General features: G+C 53.9%; 1 protein-coding gene across 1 annotated transcript in view; it reads left to right on the top strand.

Moving 5' to 3' along the window:
- MYO18B (myosin XVIIIB) overlaps positions 1–22,237 on the top strand; it is a 59,574-nt gene that overhangs the window by 33,474 nt on the left and 3,863 nt on the right. The window contains exons 33-41 of the mRNA XM_061369234.1: positions 2,125–2,271; positions 5,462–5,575; positions 5,934–6,050; positions 6,726–6,809; positions 8,048–8,185; positions 8,665–8,850; positions 16,383–16,516; positions 17,505–17,546; positions 18,193–18,354. Coding sequence (XP_061225218.1) covers positions 2,125–2,271; positions 5,462–5,575; positions 5,934–6,050; positions 6,726–6,809; positions 8,048–8,185; positions 8,665–8,850; positions 16,383–16,516; positions 17,505–17,546; positions 18,193–18,354 — 1,124 coding nt within the window. The remainder of the gene's footprint in view (positions 1–2,124; positions 2,272–5,461; positions 5,576–5,933; positions 6,051–6,725; positions 6,810–8,047; positions 8,186–8,664; positions 8,851–16,382; positions 16,517–17,504; positions 17,547–18,192; positions 18,355–22,237) is intronic.

Genomic DNA, 22,237 nt, shown 5'->3' on the forward strand with positions numbered 1-22,237 from the left:
ATCAGGCATTAGGCACAATCTGGGTTTCACCAGCTCACCAACCCTGGCAGTTGCATGTGTTCATCCCACGGGATGACTCCGGGAGCACTGGAATGCTGGGCATATTTCACACAGACACAAAACGGTCCGATGAGGTTTATCCATAACATCGCCCCTGCTCCTGGCTTATAAAATGTTTTGGGAGCTGTCAGTATAAATCTCGCTGTATAAAAGCAGGATATGATCACAAGTGCCTCTCCAGCATGTCCCTCCTGCTCAGTGGAGGAGAACTAAGATGGATGAGGAGAGGGCTCTCGAGGACAGGCACCTTCTCCTGAGCAGGACTGGCCATACTGAGGGCAGTGGACGTGGCAGGGGAGAAAGGGATGGAACAGTGCAGCTGGGAAATTGCCACAGTGCCTGTGAGCAGCTATTGAATGAAATCCCAGCTTTTTAACCTAAAAAGCACCAGGCTGCAGTGGTGGGAGGTGGTGGCAGCTGCCATTGATGACACAAAATCCATCAGGATAGACCCTGCGCTACAGGGAAACGATGCATCCAAGAGCCCATCCATAGGGATGGCAGGGATAGCGGCAGCCTGCTGCGCTGCAGGGTCCTGTAAACGCTGTGTGATTTACAGAGGATGCTGTGCTACAGAGCAGTTTATTAAAACAGGGGACAGAAACTCAGCAAACTAATTAAGGAAATGGAGCTGGGATGGTTCCTGGCTCCAGCATCAGAACCGGGTTAGGGGGTCAGAGCTGCACAATGGATTTTAGCCACTGAACAGAAAAGGGGAGAAGAGCTTTGAAACAAGAAGGGATGTGGAAAACAGGCTCAGTGGAGATGCTCTTGTACCTCAATTGGCCTGAAATCCAGCTCTGAAACCACGTCGCTGTTTATTTGCTGTCTCTCATTCTCTCATCCTCGTAACCATGGTTGCTCTCAGCTTCAGTGGGGAGTGGAAAGGGTTTTGTTCCAAGGTGCTTCCCACTTCCCTACTTTAAAAGGCTTCAGAGTAACGCGGGGACACCGCATGCCTGGGGCGAGCATCCCGATCACCCAGCAGTGGTGCTGCAGCAACAGCAGCAGCATCAGATACATCCCTCCGCAGCTGCCTGGGGACTCCAGATGCTTTGCAGTAGAGGCGTGTAAATAACTCCTATTGGAGCTTTCCTTGCTGGCATTTGGTGTTTTCTTCCCTTTCCTCCTTGTGCTGGCTTTCTGCTGCCTTGGGCACTCTTTTCCCCAAAGGAGCAGAGGGGTTTTTCTGGCTGTTTTTACTTTCATACCATGGCTTTCCCGTGCCAGCTCTCAGTGCAGACACTGGACACTGCCCCTCTTTGGCCCTGCTCCTTGCATCATGTGGGATGACATGCTCAGTGGTAAGAGGAGAGGGTGCTCCAGCTCTGGGCACCCACAGTGCCTGCCTGTCCCCCTTGATCTCATGGCCAGTTTGTTCATTGATCCCATGGGTGGTCACAGGGCTGGCACGTGGCTGAGGGACACCAGGGGAGGGCAAATGCTTTCAGAGGAACAGCTTTCTGGTAGGGGAAAATGTGGTGTTTTGGTGGAATCTGCTAGTTTTAGTGTTTACAAAGTTTATTTTCTCCCTTTCACCAACTATTAAATAAATTTAATAATGACATAAATAACTTAATTAAATAAATAATATTAATTAAAAAATTAACTAGGATTTAAAGAATTAAATTAATGAGATGGAAGAGGGGAGACTGAGCTGAGCTCTGAGGCAGAAGCTCTTCCCTGTGAGGGTGCTGAGGCGCTGGCACAGGGTGCCCAGAGCAGCTGTGGCTGCCCCATCCCTGGCAGTGCTCAAGGCCAGGTTGGACACAGGGGCTTGGAGCAAGCTGCTCCAGTGGAAGGGGTCCCTGCTCATGGCAGGGGTTGAAACTTGGTTGAAAAAGCTTTAAGGTCCGTTCAACCCAAACCAGTCTGGGGTTCCATGGTTTGATAGATGGAAAATGGTAATATCTGCACATTGCATCGTCTTCATCATTACCAGCGTGTTTCCCTATTCTCAGACTGTGCAGGGAACACCTCGGCATGGGATGGGCAGGCCCAGTGGAGGCTTTGCGGGGTGGGATGGGGCAGCAGCGCTCAGGACAACCCTTTCTCCCTCCCCAGATCGGCCACCGGGACTTCGATGTGGAGAAGCGCCTGCGGCGGGACCTGCGCCGGACACGGGCTCTGCTCGCTGATGTGCAGCTGCTGGTGGCAGCGCCCGCAGAGCCTGGTGCCAGCATCCAGGACACAGAGCGGCTGCGCAGGCAGGTGGGTGCTGCCGGCATCCCCCTGCCCTGGAGCATCACCTCTCAGTGGGGACCCTGCGAGAGGCCTTCCTGCATCTCCTGGGTTTAATGGTGGTGAGGGGACCCTGCGCTGTGCCAGGCCATGGGGAGAAGTGCCTCTTGCACTGATGAGGGCCTCCTTTGGAGGAGCATTTCTCTGTCATGAATCCAACAGTGGTTAAGTATCTTTTTGCCTCCTTCTTTTTCCCCGCATCACTATTAATTACCTTCTGTTGAGTGTGTTTTCTGTTTGTCTAATAAGGAGCGGTGCCTCGTTCGGGAGACGTTGCCATAGGGATGCTGTAAGGCAGGAGCAGGGATTGCTGTGGATTTGCTGTAGTTTAAGTGCAGACAGCCAGGTTCACAGCCGTGTGCCACACTTTGCCCACCACACCAGGGATGGCCTCAGCCCTGGGGTGAGCTCAGGGTCCTATGGGGTTCCTGCCATGGAGCAAGAGCGGCATGGGGCTGTCCATCCACAGGCTGGCCCTGCATGTGCATCCCATTATGCTGGGACTGAGTGAATAGTGCCAGTCCTTCCAACCCACCTGGTAATTAATCTGTACTGTACATTTCCCCTGGAAACAAACTAATGGGGAAGCCTGAGCAATTCCAACAACACACGTATGTAATTGAGGTAATCGTTCTGCATAAATAACATCTGTGAGCAGCAGCTGTTCCCACCTGTACTGAGGGAGAAGGGGAAGGTGAGCTCGGCCTGGCGCAGTGTCCGTGCCCATGCCTATGCTCACATGGCACAGTGGCCTGTGCTACTGACCCAGACAGCCAGGGCAGGGGATGGCATGGCTGGGGCAGGCAGTGGGAATGCCCATTTCTGGCACTCCTGTGTTCTCTCTTGAACACTATTGAGCTAATGGTGCAGTGCTGCACTTAGCAATTAACCCCTCAGTACTTCCTGAATCCTGCTTTGGGGCTGGAGGTGATGCACAGCCCCTGCTTTGCTCCTTCCCAACCATGGGGCCGTGCCCTACACTCAGTGATGGAGCTCACAGCAGTGGGCTGGAGCTGAGGGACCCTTCCATAGATTGATCTGAGAGACCAGGCAGTGACTGCATTGGTGGAACATGGCCATACCCTTGGTATCCAGCCCTATCTGGTTGTGGCAATAGTGCCTTGTTCCCTGAGCAGCCTGGTCCCTGCAGCCAGGCAGGCTCCTGCAGGACATCAGTGCTTTCTCTTCCTGTGGTGCCTTATGGCCCACCCCAGCTCCCTCCCAGCGCTGCCCGGCTGCCTCCTGTTTTGGAAGAGAGCACAAAGCCCAAATGCTGGGGATGCTGACATTTTACTGCACCACCAGCACGCTGCTTGTGTTAAAATGCCGCAGGATTCTTTATTGCGTCCTTTAAATTGAGCCCATTTCTAATGGCATTCATGACGACTCTCTCAAAAGCCAATGCATCCTCGCACCAGCCCACAAACCTCCCCAGGAGCGAGGGCTTTGCTGAAATGCTACATTTCCGTTAATCAAAATCCATATGGCTGCGAGTGTAGCATTGTTTCTTAATAAGGCTGAAGCATCCATTTTACGCAGGTATTTACCAGATGGTGCAGCACAAACTCCTGTTGTTCTGAAGTTCATACATTATGCATTTGGGGAGGGGGGGAGGAATTTCAGTGTATTCCTCCCAAGTGGGAAAATTCCATTACACGAAGTGAAATGGAGGCTGGGATTTAATGAGAGGTGTTGGGATGTGTTTCTCTTGGGTTAAAGTACCTGGAGTTTCAGTGTGATCGTGGCAAGGAAAATGCCATGGTTGGTGTGGATGGGGTTGATCCTAGAGGAGCCTGGCGCTGGGCAGGTGGAAAAGCCCTTGGCCACAACAGAGCAGTCGGTGTGCTTGGCACCTTTAGCACCTCCCAGCAGCCATCACTTGGTTCATTTTGGTCATGCCTGAGCCTTATGCAAACCCAAGGGCTATTTCTCAGCGCCTGCAAGGAAGGGGAGCACAGCACATGGCTCTGCAGCTGTACGAATAGACCGACCATCAGCACAGGCTGAGTCTGGGCACAGGCAGAGCCTTTCTGTAGCATTCAAAGTGCCAAATACCCCAGTGCCAGAGCTTTGTCTTTCCCACAGTGAGCAGCTTCTGGCAGGCTCAAAGATGGAGACACGAAGATGTTGGGGTTTGTTTCTTCCCATCTGTTCCTTGGGTCATGCAGGGTGACCGATGGGCTCAGAGATGGAGGTGGTGGTCCCAGGAGGTGGAGATTTTCTCACCGAAGAGGTTAAGGATAGCGAGAAGGGGATGCAGTGCAGGAAAAGCTATTGCTGAGGCTCGGGGCTGGAGAGGGAAGAGGTGCTGTGCCAGGAGTATAAAAAGAACCATTGACTTCAAGGGACTTCCATTTCCCCTGCAGATTGGGCACTGAGGAAGCAAATTACCTGCTCATCTTCGAGTAGGTCTCTATCACCCCAAACAATCGAGGGGGATGAGCCAAGGAGTGCTCCAGTGGTAGTGCTTCATAATCCCCCCTTGGTTTAAAGGGAAGGAGTTAAAAAACACAAGTAAACCCAGAGAAAATAGCCTAAAAGGCTCCAACTCTCCCTCTTGGGAGCCTTTGGTTTGCTGGGAGCCGTGGTGTGCAGCGGCTCCCATTCCCTTGGGAGCTCTGCATCCTCTGCAGGGAAACTGGGAGCGGGTGTGGGAAATGAGCAGGGAGCGGAAGGGTTTAGGCTTCTTTATGGTGAAGAAGAGAAAGAAACGGGACCGAGAGAGAAGGAACTGGCTGTTCAGGTACAGCCGCCTCCGTCCCCGCACTGTGGGCTTGGGGGATGATGCTGCATCTTCCAGATGTTTCGCAGCCCATTTAAGACCATTGTAAGTCTTAACGTCTGAGCTATAAAAACCGGGAGCAGAATTAGCGTTTATAAATGGGGGATTTGGTGTGTATTTGCAAATGCGATTTATGCCACGTGAAAAGCCCATTTGCGAACTCGGAACCATGAATTGCTCTAATCAGGAATTACATGTAATTCCCATAATTTTGCAAATTAATGATCCCGGCACTCCCTGTGCTGCAGCAGCGAGAGGTGCAATAGCAAGGGAGATGCTATGGGGGCGAAGAGCAAACAAACCGTGAGGCAGGGGGAATGCGGGGATCTGAGCGGGGATTCTGCTCCTTTCATTGTGCTCTCTCCTGATCTTTCCCAGTTGGAAGAGAGCGAAGCCAAGTGCGCAGAGGCCCAGAGGACCCAGCAGGCAGCGGCGCAGCAGCTGGAGAGCTTGCACATGGAGCTGGAGAGCCTGAGCAGAAGCAAGGCCCTGGTGTGTGCATGGAGATGCAGGGTGTTGGGGTGAGGCCAGGCTGGACACAGGGGCTTGGAGCAAGCTGCTCCAGTGGAAGGGGTCCCTGCCTGTGGCAGGGGTTGGAACTGGATGAGCTTTAAGGTCCCTTCAACCCAAACCATTCCATGATTTATTAAATCACCCTCCCACCAACAGCCCCAGGGTGGTTTAATGGGTGGCTACAATGAGTACAAGGGTGCAAAGGCACAGGGCGCGCTTTGCCTCTCCTGGTAAAGCACAGGGTTGGAGGCTGGTGTATCCCAGAGGATTCCGTGGTCCGCGCAGTGCTGGGATGCACTAGTGGGATGCTGAAGTGGCCCCGTGGATCCTCCCACAGGTGGATGAGCAACTCAACCAGCTGCAGCATGAGAGAGCTGACCTCCTGAAGCGCATCGATATGGACCAGGAGGACCTGAACGAGCTCATGGCAAAGCACAAGGCTCTGATTGCCCAGGTAGGGGCCGGGGCAGCATCTCTCTCCCTGGGAAGGGGCCTGGAAACCCCACAGCCTGGCTGGGGGCAAACATCAGCTTCCATTGGGGCACAGTGGGATGGGGACCCTGACGCCAGATGCTGTGATGAGAGGAAGGGATGGGTCACGGCTCCAGGTCCTCCCACCCATAGCTTTGATTCTTCTTTCAAGGGGTGTCTTTAGTTTCAGTGTACAATCCTACACAATCCTATAGCTTCTCCTCTGGGTCCTTTTCTATTCTTTCTTTATTGATGTCTCATGCAGAGCTCAGAAAGCACTGACAGCCAGCTTGGGGCTTTCTGGGCAATATCCTGGCTAAGGCAGGCTCTCCCAAAGGATTGTACCCTGGAGAGGGACCCCAAGGCTCCCAGAGGAGCAGGGGGAGGATGGTGAGGCTGACAATTCACAGCCTGCATCTGAAAGGACCCTGGGGACAGAAATGACCTTGACAACGTGGTTTCTATCCCCATCTGTCCAATGCAGGGAAGCTGCACTGAGTCAGGACAGTGAAGCTCCTCCAGCCCAGGGCAGGAGGGGCTCTTTGGGTGGTAGGAGGTGCAGGCAGGAGCCAGCCTTCAGCCCCGAGCACCCTGCGGTGTGGGTCCTGTGCTCCAGACCCCCATCTCTGACCCACTGCTGCGCTTCCTCCTCTCGCAGTCGGCAGCAGATATTGCTCAGATCCGGGAGCTGCAGACGCAGGTGGAGGATGTGAAGAAGGAAAAGCAGAGCCTTCAGGAGAAGGTAAATCCTCCTCTGTAACACCCAGAGCTGAGGAGCGAGAGCCACCCGGGTGTCCTCAGATGCCTGTGCCCAGCGCAGATGCTGTGTTCTTGTCTGACATCAGACCAAGTCTCTACCCAGGGGTACAAAGCCACAAGGGGAATGGCTTGAACCTGCCCGAGGGGAGACTGAGCTGAGCTCTTAGGCAGAAGCTCTTCCCTGTGAGGGTGCTGAGGCGCTGGCACAGGGTGCCCAGAGAAGCTGTGGCTGCCCCATCCCTGGCAGTGCTCAAGGCCAGGTTGGACACAGGGGCTTGGAGCAAGCTGCTCCAGTGGAAGGGGTCCCTGCCCGTGGCAGGGGTTGGAGCTGGAGGAGCTTTAAGGTCCCTTCAACCCAAACCAGGCTGGGATTCTATGGTTCTAATACAGTGAGGTTCTTCTCTTCCTGACGTGCTGTGAGTGCCCTTGAGAACAGCGTGGCCCACGGGCAGGATGGGGCCAGGGCCACTGCAGGGCTCTGCCAGCGATGGCCTTGGGCTGGAGAAAGCTTTTCCTGGCAAGGCTTCTCCCTCTTCCCTTCCTGAGCTCTGGTCCCGTGGGATGGGGTGAACCCCGGGACGGGGCTGACCCAGGATGGGTGCCGGTGGGTGCTGCACTGCCTCACCTCTGTGGCTGCACCGACCCTCCCAGAGTGGGTTTCATTTTAAACACGAGTAATCCCATTAACTTCAGTTCTTTGCTGGAGCGTGCTAAGCTGCACAGCATCGAGCAGGACTCGCTCCCTCTGACGCAGAGCGGGTGGTGCTTTAGAGATAGGCCAGATAAAAGAAAACAAATCCCTGCAGGTTTAGGTCAAATACAGAATCTGAACCAAGTTTTTGGCAGCATCGCTAAGGGGTGGTTTGCTTTGGAGAGCTCAGTGTAAGCACTGAAGGAACAACTTGGCCCAGGCAGATTTCCTCATAGGAGTAAATTACGCAGTTTTAAGCCTCCTGTTCTCAAAGAGTTTGTGAGAAGAGGAAACCAAAAGAGCCCCAGACACGTGTGGTGTGGCCAGCACCAGGGCACTCTTCACTCAAAACCACACGTTCCTGTCCTGCTTTTACTGTGGGTACCAGCAGCAGGAATCCTTCAGGAAGCCCAAGGCGATGCTTTGTCAGCTCAGGGACCATGAGGACCCTGGGATGGATGCGAGGGACTGGTGGGGATGTGGGGAGAGTGGGTCAGGGCAGGAGGTGCTGATGCTGCTCATGCCCCCAGCTGCAGGCAGCGCAGGCGAGAGCAGCACGCATGGAGCAGTGCCCGGCCGAGCGCTCCATCGTCAGCCGGCAGGAAGCCCGGATCCGTGACCTGGAGAGCCAGCTGGACTTCCAGGCCGTGCAGATGAAGCGCTTCGAGGTACCACCTCCTCACTGCTGCCGGAGGGGATGCGGAGCTCCGGGGCAGGGATGCTGCCACCTCAGCTTTGGGAAAAGGCACTTAGGGAGGGCTGGGGAGCGACAGATTGGGTCTTTGGCCAGCTCTGCTGTGCTTTTGGACAGCCCATATAGCTCCTGCCCCTGCCATTATCTACATGCTTCACTGCGGCATCTACTGAAAACCAACAGTGGGCCCAGTGCTATAAGTGCCCAGAAGAATAGACAGTCCCTGCCTCTGGATATGGAGCATGGGGCTGACTGCTCAGCACATCCATCACAGCACCCCTCCAACAGGCTCTGGTACTGTCCAGATGTCGGGATGTCAGGCTCAATTGCAATGCCTCACCGTCCCCATCAATCAGCACATCTACAGGCACCCTGGGGTCACTGGGGTCTGCACCATCGCTTGCTAACTCCTCACCTCCATCTCCACTGCTTACCTCGCACTCTTCTCTGCAGGTGCTGGTGCTGCGCTTGCGAGACAGCATCATAAAGATGGGTGAGGAGCTGGAGAAGGCAGCGGAGTCAGAGGCCCGGGAGAAGGAGAACACCAGGTACTACCAGAGGAGGATGGAGGAGATGAAGGCTGACATGGACGAGCTGGTGCAGAGGGAGCTGGAGTCCAGCCGCCGGCGCGTGGAGCTGGTAAGGGGGTGCTGCGGTGCCAGCAGCTTGAACCTGCCAGAGAGGAGACTGAGATGGGCCCTTAGGCAGAAGCTCTCCTCTGTGAGGGTGCTGGGGCTCTGGCACAGGGTGCCCAGAGAAGCTGTGGCTGCCCCATCCCTGGCAGTGCTCAAGGCCAGGTTGGACACAGGGGCTTGGAGCAAGCTGCTCCAGTGGAAGGGGTCCCTGCCCGTGGCAGGGGTTGGAGCTGGAGGAGCTTTAAGGTCCCTTCAACCCAAACCAGGCTGTGACTCCCTGATTCACCTTTCTATGGCTGGGCTGGCAGCAGCCGCAGTCCCTGTGCTCTGTGTGTTGGTCAAGGAAGGAGATTTCTTTGGTTGCTCTGCTCCAAGAAATGCTGAGGAGTTGCTCAGGTCATTCCTCACCTCCCTGTGCTGCTTTTCCTCATGTTGGCCACTGCGGCAGTGGTGCTGCAAGTTCCCTGGCATGGGGGGAATGCCCTCCTGCCAGCCCCCAGTGTACCCAAGCCTGTTGTGCAGTGCATCTGTTGGGCTCCTCGTGGTGTTCCAGGCTCCCTGTGGTGCTCCTGGCTTTGCCAAGCAACCCCTGGGGGCACAGTGGTTCATCAGAGGGTGCCAACCTGCTCTGCACACACAAAGCCCCAAATGGATCTGGAGTACAGGCAAAATAGATTCACCTTCATTTTGCAGTCCTTTACGAGCATCTCTTTCCATGCTGGTTGTTCCCAGTAAACAAAAGGGAAGCCGTGCTTCCAAGCAGTAATTGAAAGATATTGCATTTCTGCTGGCAGCAGAGCCACATTAGAAGCAGTTATTTTATCAATAATCTTTAATTTAACAATCAAGGAAATTTCAGCATGTATTTCACCCGATGCTGCCAGCCTTTCTGACGGGAATGGTGCTTTAGTGTGAATGATTCCACATCCCCCGCCTGCTGTGCCATGAACAGGCTTTGTCCTCGCTCTGCCAGCCTGAATCCTCAAGTGCTCACACGCAGCTCCGGCTGCCGGTCACCCTCCTGGGCACGGGACAAAGCTCCTCGCTGGGTGGGAGCCATGCAGGCATTGATGCTCTGCGGAGCCAGGAGATGTTCTGATGCAGTGCCACAGCATCCCACCCCGGGGCTGCATCCCGCTGCTCTCCCTGTGGGTACCACTGCACACAGCTTCAGCTGCTGTGATAACTGTGTGTTTATTGCAGCTTTGTTGGAATGGGATGCTTTGGAACACGGATGCGCTGTTTGTTAGGATACGGGTGGCTTCTTTCAACTGCAGTTTTGTGTTTGTGCAGGTATTTTTAGAAGCTTTTGGAATGTTTCCTGTGGGGATGTGAATGGCGGGTGGAGCAAGACACTGGTCTTCTTCACACGCTTCTGTTCTCACAAATGATGTTTGCAAAGAAGCCTGAAAGGGATTTTAGAGGCACCTCCCTGGAATAAAACACAAAACCCTCATAAACAGACAAACTCACAAGCAAACACAGAGGGGTCTGGGCTTATCCAGACACTCAGACATTTGGGGTTATCTGGGATCTGCTGCAGGAAGAGGGGGCCAGACCCATCACACCCTATGTTTATCCCCATGGCTGTTTGTGGTGGATGCTCCATGTGATCCAGGCTCCATGAGCCCACTGTAGGAGCCAGGGGTGCCTCAGCATTCCCAGGAGCACAGCGGTTCCGCAGACTGTGTGTGCTCCTAACAGTGCTTAAATAAAACATCTTGGGAGAGCTGTGATGGCAGAGCCCAGCCCCTCTTGTCGAGAGGCTGGCAGAGAGCATCAATAGTTAATAGAAAGCCACTTCCAACTCTGCTCCTGACAAATCCCCCATCCATTATAAATTCTGCATGAATTATTCACTTAACATTACTTAAGTCATAGTCTGCACCGAACAGGGGTTTTTAACTCATTTAAACACACAGCGGTGACGTTGCGGAGCTGTCACTCACTGTCAGGCTTTAAGAGAGGCATCGAAGGAACAAAGTCATTGCAAAGATTGGACTGGAAATCCCGTCGTGTTTCCTGGGTTCCCAGGAGCTGGTGCTGTGTATAAGGTGTTGTGTTCTCACTGCTCATGTTTATCAGTGCTGGTGGCACTGCACAGCCCAGCCCCACCATCCCTGCACCTCCAGCCAGGCTCAGGGCAGCTGTTTCCATCCCTCCCTCATTTCAACCCAGCTTTGGGCAGTGGGGAAGCAGCCTCCTGCCATTCACAGGCAGCAGGGAGATCCAGCGTGAAGCAGGGCCAGGCACATGGCTCTGCTCTGCTTTATGACTTTTGTAAGCATGGGGTTTGAGCACTTTCCAAGCCCAGTGCCATCGCAGCAAGGGAGGCAAGTTTCCTATCGGTGAGAGCAGTGCTTGGCCCTGCCTGTCTGTCTTTGCTCTGATTGCATGTCCTGGGTTTCCTCTGTGGAGCTGTAGCTGCTCTTCCAGTAAGCTCTGGATCCCAGCCTGCATTAACAGCTCCTCGGTTCCCTGATGCTGTGTTGGGATGCCCATGGAAAAGCAGGGGCTGATCCTGCCTGGATGAAGTCCCAGTTGGCAGTCTCATGTTGGAGAGGGGATCAGACTCATTCCATCCCCTCCAGCCACCCTGCACCCCCCCGGGACCCCGCTGTGCACCACAGAGGCTTGGCGGGCACTGTGCTAAAATCCTCTTTCTTTACCGAAGCTGGGAAGTTCATCAGTGCAATAATTAACTTTTAGCACCGCAAACTCAAGTGCAGGTGTGAAGTTTTTTTCCACACGTTTGGTTTTCCTCGTTAAGGTGGGAGTCACAGTGTAAATAACCCTTTTTTTCTGGTTTTTATGCTGGCAAACCCCCTTTGTAGAGCAGCCCCGTTACCGCCTCGCACCCAGCGTGCTGCAGCACATCACAGCCTCAGCGCTCTCATCTCATTTTTGTTTTCATTTACAAGCTTTAAAGGCTTCTCTGGCGCTTTCAATGAACTTGAGAAGCGAAGCGGGAGCTGTTTGTGCCTCCAGCCGGGAATGCCGCGCTCCCAGCCGGGCAAACCCGCAGCTCCCAGCGGGGTCCCTGCCGAGCCCTCTGATGTCTCTGCATCCCTCGGCCCAGCCGCCCCCGCCCGGCTCTTCCTGAGCTGCTCTTTTCTTTAGGATCTAATGGCTTTGACAAAGTGTAACGACAACGAGCATCAAAGGAGCCGTTCCTCCGAGGTGATGGAGGAGCCGCAGACGTGCTAATTGCCAATGGGGCAGGGCGTGATTCCCTGTACGTGATCCCTTTGCCACTAAAGCAGTGAGTTCTTTAGGAGACCATCAGCACTTTGGCTGCTCGCCCCAGTCACCGGCTCTGCCGCTCGCCTTGACTCACTCGAGACTTCAAGCGCCTGGGTTTTGTCACTTCAAACTTCCTGAGAAGCCGGCAGTTAATTGCTTAATTAAACGTAATGACGATTGATGAACGGTGCAGGTGCACTGCAGTGACTCCAAGAGGCGCAATCCAAGTGGGACTAATTAGATCCCACTTCACTCGAGGTGGAGGGGAGCTGTTGGGGTTGTGTTGTGACAGCAGAGCTGCAAACAGCAATAAAAGGCGGCTGCTCCGCGGTGCCTGCCCTGGCATCCTTCACAGCCCCCTAGGTTGTCTCACTGCTGCTTTGCTTCAGCGCTTTTTAACTGATTTTTGTATGTTCCTGAGGCAAAATCAGTTGAAAAAGAACCTCTTGAGACAAAGAGGGTTTAGAAGGTGTCCCTGTCCCTTTTCCCTCTCCCTTTTCTGCTCAGAGGAAACAAAAAGCCAGCCATGCTGGGCAGCTCATCCTGAGTGAGGATGCACATGCTCAGACCAGTTACTGTATTAAAAGGGAAGTGCTTCTGGCATTTACATTTAGATTGAAACGGGTGTCAAAGATGGCTGGTAGCTCCTGGGATAACAGTGCCTGATGCTGCAACTGTTCTTGTCAGTTCGTATTATAAAGATAGGGTTTTTTTTTTTGCATCTGAGATGTAATTACATTGACATAATTATTCTCGCCCTTTAGACAATTGTATGGTGCAGAGTAAAACATAAAGTATCTGTGCATGAGAGCTGGGATGGAGCATTGAGACAGGTGGGATGTGGGGCTTGCAGCCTGCTCCCCACCACAGCACTGCTATCATGAGCACAGCATGATGGACGTGGCTGCTCTGTGGCTCTGTACACACGAGCCTTTCTCTTTTGCACTGATTTGAGCCCAAAATGCTGAGCAGCACATTTACTCAGAGCATTTCCCCTTGCTCTGCTTCTGGCCAAGATATGGCTCTGCCCTCCTCCTCCTCCTTCTCCTCTTCCTCTCTGGCTGCAGCATCCTCTGGAGCAGGGCACAGAAATCGAGCACTATCACTTCTCTTTCCCACATCTTCTTGCTGCAGATTTATATCACAGAATTCACTTTACAGTAGTGCCCCAAGAGATGAAATTCCCTTTCTGAACAGGCTCATGCAAGTCTCTTGGCAGGGACTGACCTCGGGTCAGTCTCTGAAGGAGGCTGGTCCTTCCCTCTGTATCCGGCCAGCCCGGGTACATGGTATGATGTCCTGGTGGCACTACCTCTGGAGGAAGGGGTCTGGTTCGGTGGCATCGCTGTGCTTGAGCTGTGCCAACTCCCATTAGGAAACTGGTATTTCCAGGCTTACATTGAAATTGTTGCTTGGGTGGCTTGTGGGCAGGGACACCAAGGTTACCTGCAGTGCTGTGCAGTCCCCAAAGTGCCCTGGGCAGCCTCTGCCATGCAGTGTGGGTGCCAAGGACCATGGGTACCCAGTGCCTGGGGGGAGCTGAGCTGGAGCCCCGGCTCAGCAGCATCATCCCCTCGGTGATCCTGCTTCTTCTGCTGTCCCATGGCTGTGATGCAGCAGGGTTGGGGGACCACCCCCCCCAACCTCTGGGCATGCTGTTTGCTGCTCTTGCAGCTGTACCCAGGGGAAGCAGGGTCAGGGTGCAGGAGGGGAGAATGCTGCTGTGTCCTCCCTGTCACTTACTGCCAGGTTAGTAACAGCAGAACGGGAGAAAGGAATTAAATGCCACCACTGAACTGCACTGCACAGTGTCCTGGAGCTGAGGAACCAGTTCAGTAGAGGCTCTTATCAGCCGGTTTGAAGGGTTGAGCTCTGTATCTGGTGGCTGCTTTACTGCCTGGTCCTGCATTATAGACACAAAAGCAGCCAGAGCTCGGGGTTCTCTTCGCCTCTCTTCACCCTGTGACCGTGTCACTCCTCCCAAGCCTATTTGCAGGGTCCAACCCAGTGTGGGGAGCATCTCCACTGCCCCACGCACCTTGAAGCAGGTCCTTTCCACCCCCTGCATTTGCCCAAGCCAGGAAGGAAGCAAAGGGCTGGGAGTTTCCAATGGCTTTTGACAGCGTTCTGGTTTTTACCAGTACCAGTGTGTTTCCAGACCCAGCTGATGCTGCGCAGCCCGAACCGGGCTGTTCCTTTGCGTGTTTCCATGAACTGGAATGCTCCTCCCCGCGGGCCCGTGTGCCTGCTGATTCCAGGGCTCCCATTATTTACCCTGACAGGCTGCCGGCCCCAGCGCCACAGCCTGTCACAGCCTGCACTGCAAATCATCTCTCACCTTGTCACCGCCGAGATGGCAATTTTACAGCTGGCAGCTCCAATCAGGGTGAATGTGCAGCCCCGTCTCCCTGTGCCGTGTGATGGTCTGGAAACAGCACCGAGAAAGGACCTGGCAGTGCCGGGTCAGCATTCCCGGTGTGCCGCGAGTGATGCTGGCTCCGTGGGGCCGTGCGGGCAATGCTGTTTGCTCAGCTCTTCCTCCTTGTAGTTTAAATTATGAATGGTGTCTCAGTTTTTTCTTGTCAGCTCTGGTGTTTCTGGAAAGGGCTTTGTTTCCAAGCAGGAATGTGAGATGTGTGAGTGGGGAGCAGCCTTGAAGTGCTTGGGAGCATCCCTGCGGTCTGTGCTTGCTCCATCCCTAGCAGGGATGTGGTGCTCTCACACAACGGGTTAATGTTTAATATCAGAGTTAGTTACTTACTTAGTGCATTAGTGTTAAAGTTTAATTTTCCCATGTCACTACATGGATGTGATGCTGTCCTCAGTCCCTATCCACTCCTCACCACGGCACTGGGCATCCCCTGCTGCAGGAGCTGATGTGGAGATGAAGTCAGCTCAATCCTGTTGCTCTCTTCAAAGATCATGTTATTACTCGCCCAGGTTTTATACTCTTTGTGGGCTTAGCCACGTATTTGCTTCCCCCTCGCTGGTTTGCCTGGCTCAGGAAGGCATCACTGCTAAGTATCTCCGGGAAGGCTGTTTGTACGTCCCGGGATGCGCTGGTGCAGCCGTGCGCCTAAAGCCAAGGTCACCCCCCCCTCCCCGGCATTCAGTTCAGTTTCCTCAGTCATTGCTGGTGGCTCCTCGTGTTCTTGCCCTGTGCCTGGGGCTTTTGGCTCATCCCTGAGCCTTTTCCCTTTGTGTGGGGTGTTGCTTGATCATGGAAGGGTTCAGCTTTGGCTGCTCCTCTTCTTGTGAAAGGCAGTGTGCATTTACAAGCTGCTGCAGGCACAGCAGGGTGCAGTGGCAGGTCGCAAGCCCTGGCAGGGCACAGGGAGCACTGGTGCAGGGGGAGCTTTCACAGACCCCTCACTGGTCTGCTCCAGGATTTGGGGTGCTGTATTGGGTACCAGCACTAACATGGTGCTGTATCAGGGTACGAGCAGTACCATGGTGCTGTGTTGGGTACCAGCAGTACCATGGAGCTGTATCAGGGTACCAGCAGTACCATGGTGCTGTGCCGGGTACCAGCAGTACCATGGTGCTGTACTGGGTACCAGCACTAACATGGTGCTGTATCAGGGTACCAGCAGTACCATGGTGCTGTGTCGGGTACCAGCACTGACATGGTGCTGTATCATGGTACGAGCAGTACCATGGTGCTGTGTTGGGTACCGGCAGTGCCATGGTGCTGTATCAGGGAACCAGCAGTACCATGGTGCTGTGCCGGGTACCAGCAGTACCATGGTGCTGTACTGGGTACCAGCACTAACATGGTGCTGTATCAGGGTACCAGCAGTACCATGGTGCTGTGTCGGGTACCAGCACTGACATGGTGCTGTATCATGGTACGAGCAGTACCATGGTGCTGTGTTGGGTACCGGCAGTGCCATGGTGCTGTATCAGGGAACCAGCAGTACCATGGTGCTGTGTCAGGTACCAGCGCTAACATGGTGCTGTTGGGTGTTGGTGTGTTGGGTGGTTGGTGTGTGTGGGTGTGTGGTGTGTTTGGTGGGTTGGTGTGTGTTGGGTGGGTCCATGGTGCTGTATCAGGGTACCAGCAGTACCATGGTGCTGTGTCGGGTACCAGCGCTAACATGGTGCTGTATCAGGGTACCAGCACTACCATGGTGCTGTATCAGGGTACCAGCAGTATTGTGGTGCTGTGCCAGGTACCAGAGCTACCATAGTGCTGTATTAGGGTAGCAGCAGTGCCATGGTGCTGTATCAGGGTACCAGCAGTGCCATGGTGCTGTGTCGGGTACCAGCACTAACATGGTGCCATCCATGCAGGAGCAGCAGCTGGTGGAGCTGGCAGCGGTGCGGCAGGCCCTGCAGGCTGACCTGGGCACTGCCATCCGCCGCATCGCACACCTGCAGGCGGCCCTGGAGGAGCGGCGCTCCAGCGATGACAGCGATGCTGAGAGGTGAGGAGAGGAGCAGAGGGAGCTGTGGGGGGCTGTGGGGCAGGCTCGGGTGTGCTGTGCTGCAGAAGGATGCTGCACCATGCAGAGGTGATGCTGGGGCGGCTGTAGCTGCATCCTCGTGTGTTTTTGCGGCAGCAGCATGTGTTTATGAACAAGGAACTTGGTGTTAATGAAAGTTTTCATGAAAAAGCATCACCCTTAAAACCATGCTGCCTGGCCCAGCTTAAAGTCAGTGAAAGGAGTGGGAGTAGCCCCATTTGCAGAGCAGGCTCCAGTCTCTCACACAGCGTGCTGCTGTGCATCAGCACATCCCCAGTGCTGGGTTTATTGATGATCTTGCACTTTGATCAGCTGCAGGAGCTGGGGGCTGGAGGAGCTGGTGAAGCAGCACAGAATGGGTAGAGGATTTTACTAGGAAAGAACGGGGAGGTGGGAATTCCAGCCAATGTTCCAGGTATTATTTCCACAGCCTCTCATTTTCCCCTCTGCCTCATTGCTAAAGGGGAATCGCGACAAATAGAGCTAAAACAAATGTATTTTAGAAAGATAGCAGAGATTCTTTATGTGCTCATTAAGCCAGGGCAGGATGAGAGAGAAACCACGAGCTCAGGGATTCACCCTCCATCAAAGAAAGTGATTCCCAACCCAGCCAGCTTGCTAACAGGGGTTGAGGGGCTGCCTGCAGGGACCCCGGGGGTTTTGCTGCCTGCCCTCCTCAAGCCGGGTGTCCCGGAGGTGTTCTGTGAGTGCAGACACTGCAGCAGCAGTGATTGCTGTGCAGGGGTGCATGCACGGGGGGTCCCTTTGCAGCCTGCAGTGTGGGGAGCAAGGGGAGAGGTCTTCATCCATGCAGTGCTACTGGCTCAGGCAAAACCCTGCTGTCAGGTGCTGGCATTGTTAGACTGGGGAGGTTTCCATCTCATCAGGCTCAGTGGCTTTGGGGAGGTCCTGTGAGTGCTGGGGCTGACTCTGCTTTTGTCCCTTGCAGCGTGCAGACAACGCAGGAGTCCCTTTGCTCCAGAAGAGAGACGTGAGTGAAGGGCAGGAGCCTGTGCCTGGTTGTGTGCTGGGCTGTGGGTCCCAAGCTGAAGGCAGGGCTGGATGGGCTTTTGGATGGGCTTGTTTTGTGTCTCTGTGCCCATCGACCCCCTCACTTTCCCTTTGAGCTCTGATAAACCAACGGGATGCTCTCACTGCTCCACGCTGCGCTTGGGGGACTGTGAGGCTGATTTGTGGCTTTGAAGGAAAACTGAGATCCTAATGGATTTCACCCAGTGCAGCTGGTCTGGGGGCTCCGGGTGGGTGGGCAGGGGTAGCTCTGACCCCAAGGGTGCATAGGGCACAATGGGGTCCCCAGGGTCTCACTGGCTCTGTCACTGCTGCTCTGGTCCCAGGCACTGCAGGCAGCAGTGGGGTTTTCCTGCCTACAGGGCACTTATAAAAGCACGAAGGAAACAAACACCCGTGGCACAAGGGCCAGGTTAGCTGGAAACGTTTGTTTTACCCCATCTGTGCTGGTGCCATGGGGCAGAGCCCATCAGCTGGAGCTGCCCTTGCTGCAGCCATGAGGAGTTCCCAGTCTGTGCCCTTCTCACATGCTCCAGGACCCTTCCCTGGTGCTTCCAGCCCTCCTGCCTGCACTTGCAGAGCTCATGGGGCCCTTCCTCTCCCCACAGGGATGCCTGCTCCAGCATTGGGTCCACACTCGGTCTGGAGCCCGCAGAGAGCATCAAGTCCTGGCCGGGTTCATCCACGGGCTGGTCCTCCCATGCAGGTGGCAGCGTGGCCGGGAGCATTTCGGCACAGTCCATTGGCAGCCGCAGCACCCAGAGCCCCAGGTAAGGGACCCAAAGCCCGCACTGGGCTGCACCACACAGGGCACCCACCACAAGCTTTATGGTAACAGGTCCCACCATGGTGGCACCACTGCCATGCCTGTGGTTCATGAGAGGATGCTGCAGACTGGCCCAGGGATGTGGGAGCTTCACCTCTGCTCCTTCTGGGGTGCACAGAAGGGAGGGTCCTGTGGTATTTAAGGTCAAAACACCAAATCAAGGAAGGTAGTCGCTGCCAGGCCAGGATCAGTGAAACTCTAGATGAAAGTCGCTACATCAAAACCATGCTTCAAGCAGTATAATATCCCTTGATGTATTCCCTAGAGAGAACTTAAAGAGGCGAGGCAGCCTATTTGAGGGTGTGTGTGCCATATGCTTGCCTTTCGCTGCTGAGGAAACAGGCTGCATTTATACAGTTCTAATATAAAATATGTTAATTTCTGACTGTAATGCTAATGGGCTGCGAGGGAGCTGGATGGTGGCCCAAGCACTCCTATGGCCAAACTGCCTCAGCTCGGCTCTGGTGGAGCTCCAGGCACCCTCCAGCCTACAGACAAACCCTGTTTGTACAGCACTGCAGGGTCCCAGAGAAGCTGGTTCGTTGTGTTTGTCCCGTGATGCGCAGGGATGGTGTATTGGACCATACATCACTATCTTCCCATCTTTTCCCCCATTCCTCCAGCACCAGGGCAGGGGCTGGACTGACGCTTGGCACAGCTCACTGTGGCATCCTCCTCACGTGCAGGTCTGTAGATAGGTGCTCCAAGCTGATGGTCTGGGGGGTTGCAGATTGCCATTGCACTGCAGACACTGGTACTAAGCTCCCTGCCCTGGTTCTGGTGTGAACTGTCCCCACCACATCCACCATTTGGACAGTTAAATAGCTGGTGCCAGGACTGACTTAGGAGCGATTCCCCTGGGAATGGACACCTTGGATGTGCCGGAGGAGCTGGTAGCATCAGTGTCCATTGCAGATACAAAGCAGAGACTAACAGCAGCCAGGCAGGGTTAGGGTTAGGGTTAGGGTTGTGATGGGTGGGAGTCCTGAGAGCTCTCTGGGACCTCACAGCCCACCCCATCACCCATCAGTAAAGCAATTCCTAAGTACTACCATGTTGCTCCAAGCCCTGTCCGACCTGGCCTTGAACACTGCCACGAATGGGGCAGCCACAGTTGGACCAAAGACTCCCAGGTAGTGCTCAGGAATTGCTCTACTGGTGGCTGCTGGGGTGGGCTGTGAGGTCCCTGTGCTCTAGTGGAAGGTGCCCCAGCCCATGGCAGGGGCTGGAATTGGATGAGCTTTAAGGTCCCTTCCAATCCAGAGCAGGCTGGGATTCTGTGATTCTATATAGGCTGGGCTGACCGTGGCCACTGTGAGAGGTAATGTGTACCTAGACCTGGAAACCTGGTGACAGTCTGTCTCTGTCCTGGGGGTGATGAAGAGGCGAATTGCAGATGCTGGTGTGGTGGCTGTGTTTGGCTTCAGCTAATCTAAGATGGAAATATTGGAGAGGAGGCTGCATGAAATGCAAACAAACAGACAGGGAGACGGGTAAAGTAATAAAAATGAGATCAGGGAAACAAGCTCTTCCTTATTAAGATTCCTTTGTCTTACACAAGCACCCAGAAATGAAAAATGAATCTTCCCAGCACTACATATGGGGTATTTGCTGAACAAACAGCTGCCAGGAGCTAGAAGAAAGCATAGCAGGCTGTTATCATCAGTGTGATGTACGGGAATGAGAGATTTGATTAACGTTTCCTTTGACTCTGCTATTTAAATGTGTGTACAAGGCGCTGGCCAGCAGGGCTAAGCCTCCAAAATATGGCACATTGAAGAGCTGGAACAAACTCTCTCTTTTATTATTTATTAAGAAGCCAATGCAAAACATCATGCATTTTCTCTGCCCCTCACCAGGCAGGCTGAGGTTGCACTGTAACAGGGGCTGACCTCGAGGCGCAGGCAGGGTGCAGACCTGCAGCACAGGGCCCTGCCTCTTGGCTCCTGCATCCTGCAGCATCATCCCAGCATCCTTCCCCTTCTTGAGCTCACAAACTGAGCACCCCAGGGCCCAGGGTTGGTGGAGATCCAACACATCTATTTTTTAACATGATGGTGTCAAAAGCAGGTTCTGATATAGGGAAACTGGGAGTACTTGTGTAGATGACAGCGTGACAAGAGAATCCTCCTCTGACAGAAATGAGGCCAGTCTCTCTCCCTGAAATGGAGTTGTCTCAGCTTTATTTATGAGCTCCTAGGAAAAGCATCCGAGCCAGACTTCCATCCCTGGTTGTGTGTTGCATCACATGTGTGGATTTTATTGTATAAATTATTTCAACTAGCATAATTGTAATCATGTTAATTGCTATGTAATCTGCACTAATTATTGTTGTATGTCATTTGCTTTGGTGTGGATGGCATATTGCAGAACTCCGTTTGGCTTACGGATGCTTTCCGAGTCAGCTCGGATGCTGTGGGATGGGATGGGACCATCCCGCATTGTGCCCTGCCTTGTGAATAGGCTTGAGGATGGCCAAGAGAAGATCAGCCATGGTTTTGGGGTGGGTTTTCTTTGGACAAGGTACTGCTACAGCGGTGTAGGGTGCAGTCACGGTGTCACAGCTTGACTGGTGTTAGTGGACAGCAGCCTGCTGGGATGCGGCAGCACCAGCTCCATCCTCTGTGCTTGTTCCATCAGAAACCTGTTGATGGCAAAAACTACTTTGTGGTCCCCAGGCTCCCTATAGAGAAATGAAGGTGGGATTTCAGTGTGCCTGTGGCAGGGCTGATGCCGGGGTGGGCTGCAGCTTGGAGCCACCATTGGAGGGTCTCTAGAAGCAGGTTTTGTCTTCCTAGAAAGAGAAGCAATGCTGGAAGGACCCGAGGTCTTTAGATGCTGGAAGGCAAGAGGAGAAGCATCAAAAGCAGTGAAATCCCTGCAGCGTTTCCCCATCACACAGTGCCTTTTGCTGCTCATCTAAACCCCAGGGAGGATTTGCATTTTCATTTAAAATCCAATCAGAGCCGCATGCTCTCACCAGGCAGCTGATGCTGCTCTGAGCTAACACACCATGACCTTGGCACTGACCCACCAGTGCTGGCACCACATGCACCAACCATGGGCCGATGAGCTGTGATCAGAGAGATGCGGCTTCCTTGGGGGGAATTGGGTTTTGCTTAATGAATGCAGCTAATAGGAACACTGGGGAGAAACAAGGGTGGTTTTGGGCTCCAGCTCTTCTGCTGAATACCAGTGCATGGAGAGCACGGGCAGGAGATACTCCAAGAGATCCCGGTGTGGACCCTGGGGGCTGCAGGGTCAGACCCATAAGACCCATGGGAGCTGGAGGAACAATCCCATGTTTGCAGCTTTTCTCCTATTTCAGGCTCTAAAGGTTCTCATAAAAACAGTAACTGTTCATCATGCTGAACAGGCCAATGAATAGCAGCATCTGAGCGCTCCACGCTCACAGTCCATTAGTGTTTCTCACCTCTCCAACTCACTTTTATCTCAGTCCTAACAACCAAAGGCAAATACGAGAGCTGGCTGTTTAATTTATGGAATCTGGTCGTGCAGCAGGCAGCTTACAGTATTATTTGTAAACACAGAGAGCGTTCAGAGCCATTTCTGTACAAATTGCCCAGGAAGGATTACACCAGCTATTTGGGTAAGATGCAATTTAGGATGCTAAGAACCAGCATTATCGAAATGTCTCCCACTATTAATCAGCTGCGATGCTTCCCGGGGTAGGCCTGGAGCTCGCTGTGTTCCAGGGAGGTGGAATCTCTGGTTAATTCATTCTGCAGTTAATAATCCCACACTTTGGACTGGTTTCATTCACTGTGGGCAAAGGGCATGGCGGGAGCACCGGGGCAAGGTGGGTA

This window comes from Neopsephotus bourkii, unplaced genomic scaffold, assembly GCF_033783945.1.
Source record: "Neopsephotus bourkii isolate Nb327-2 ecotype Australia unplaced genomic scaffold, CSIRO-AGI_Nbou_v1 NB_1479, whole genome shotgun sequence".
In the NCBI taxonomy this organism is placed as follows: Eukaryota; Metazoa; Chordata; class Aves; order Psittaciformes; family Psittacidae; genus Neopsephotus; species Neopsephotus bourkii.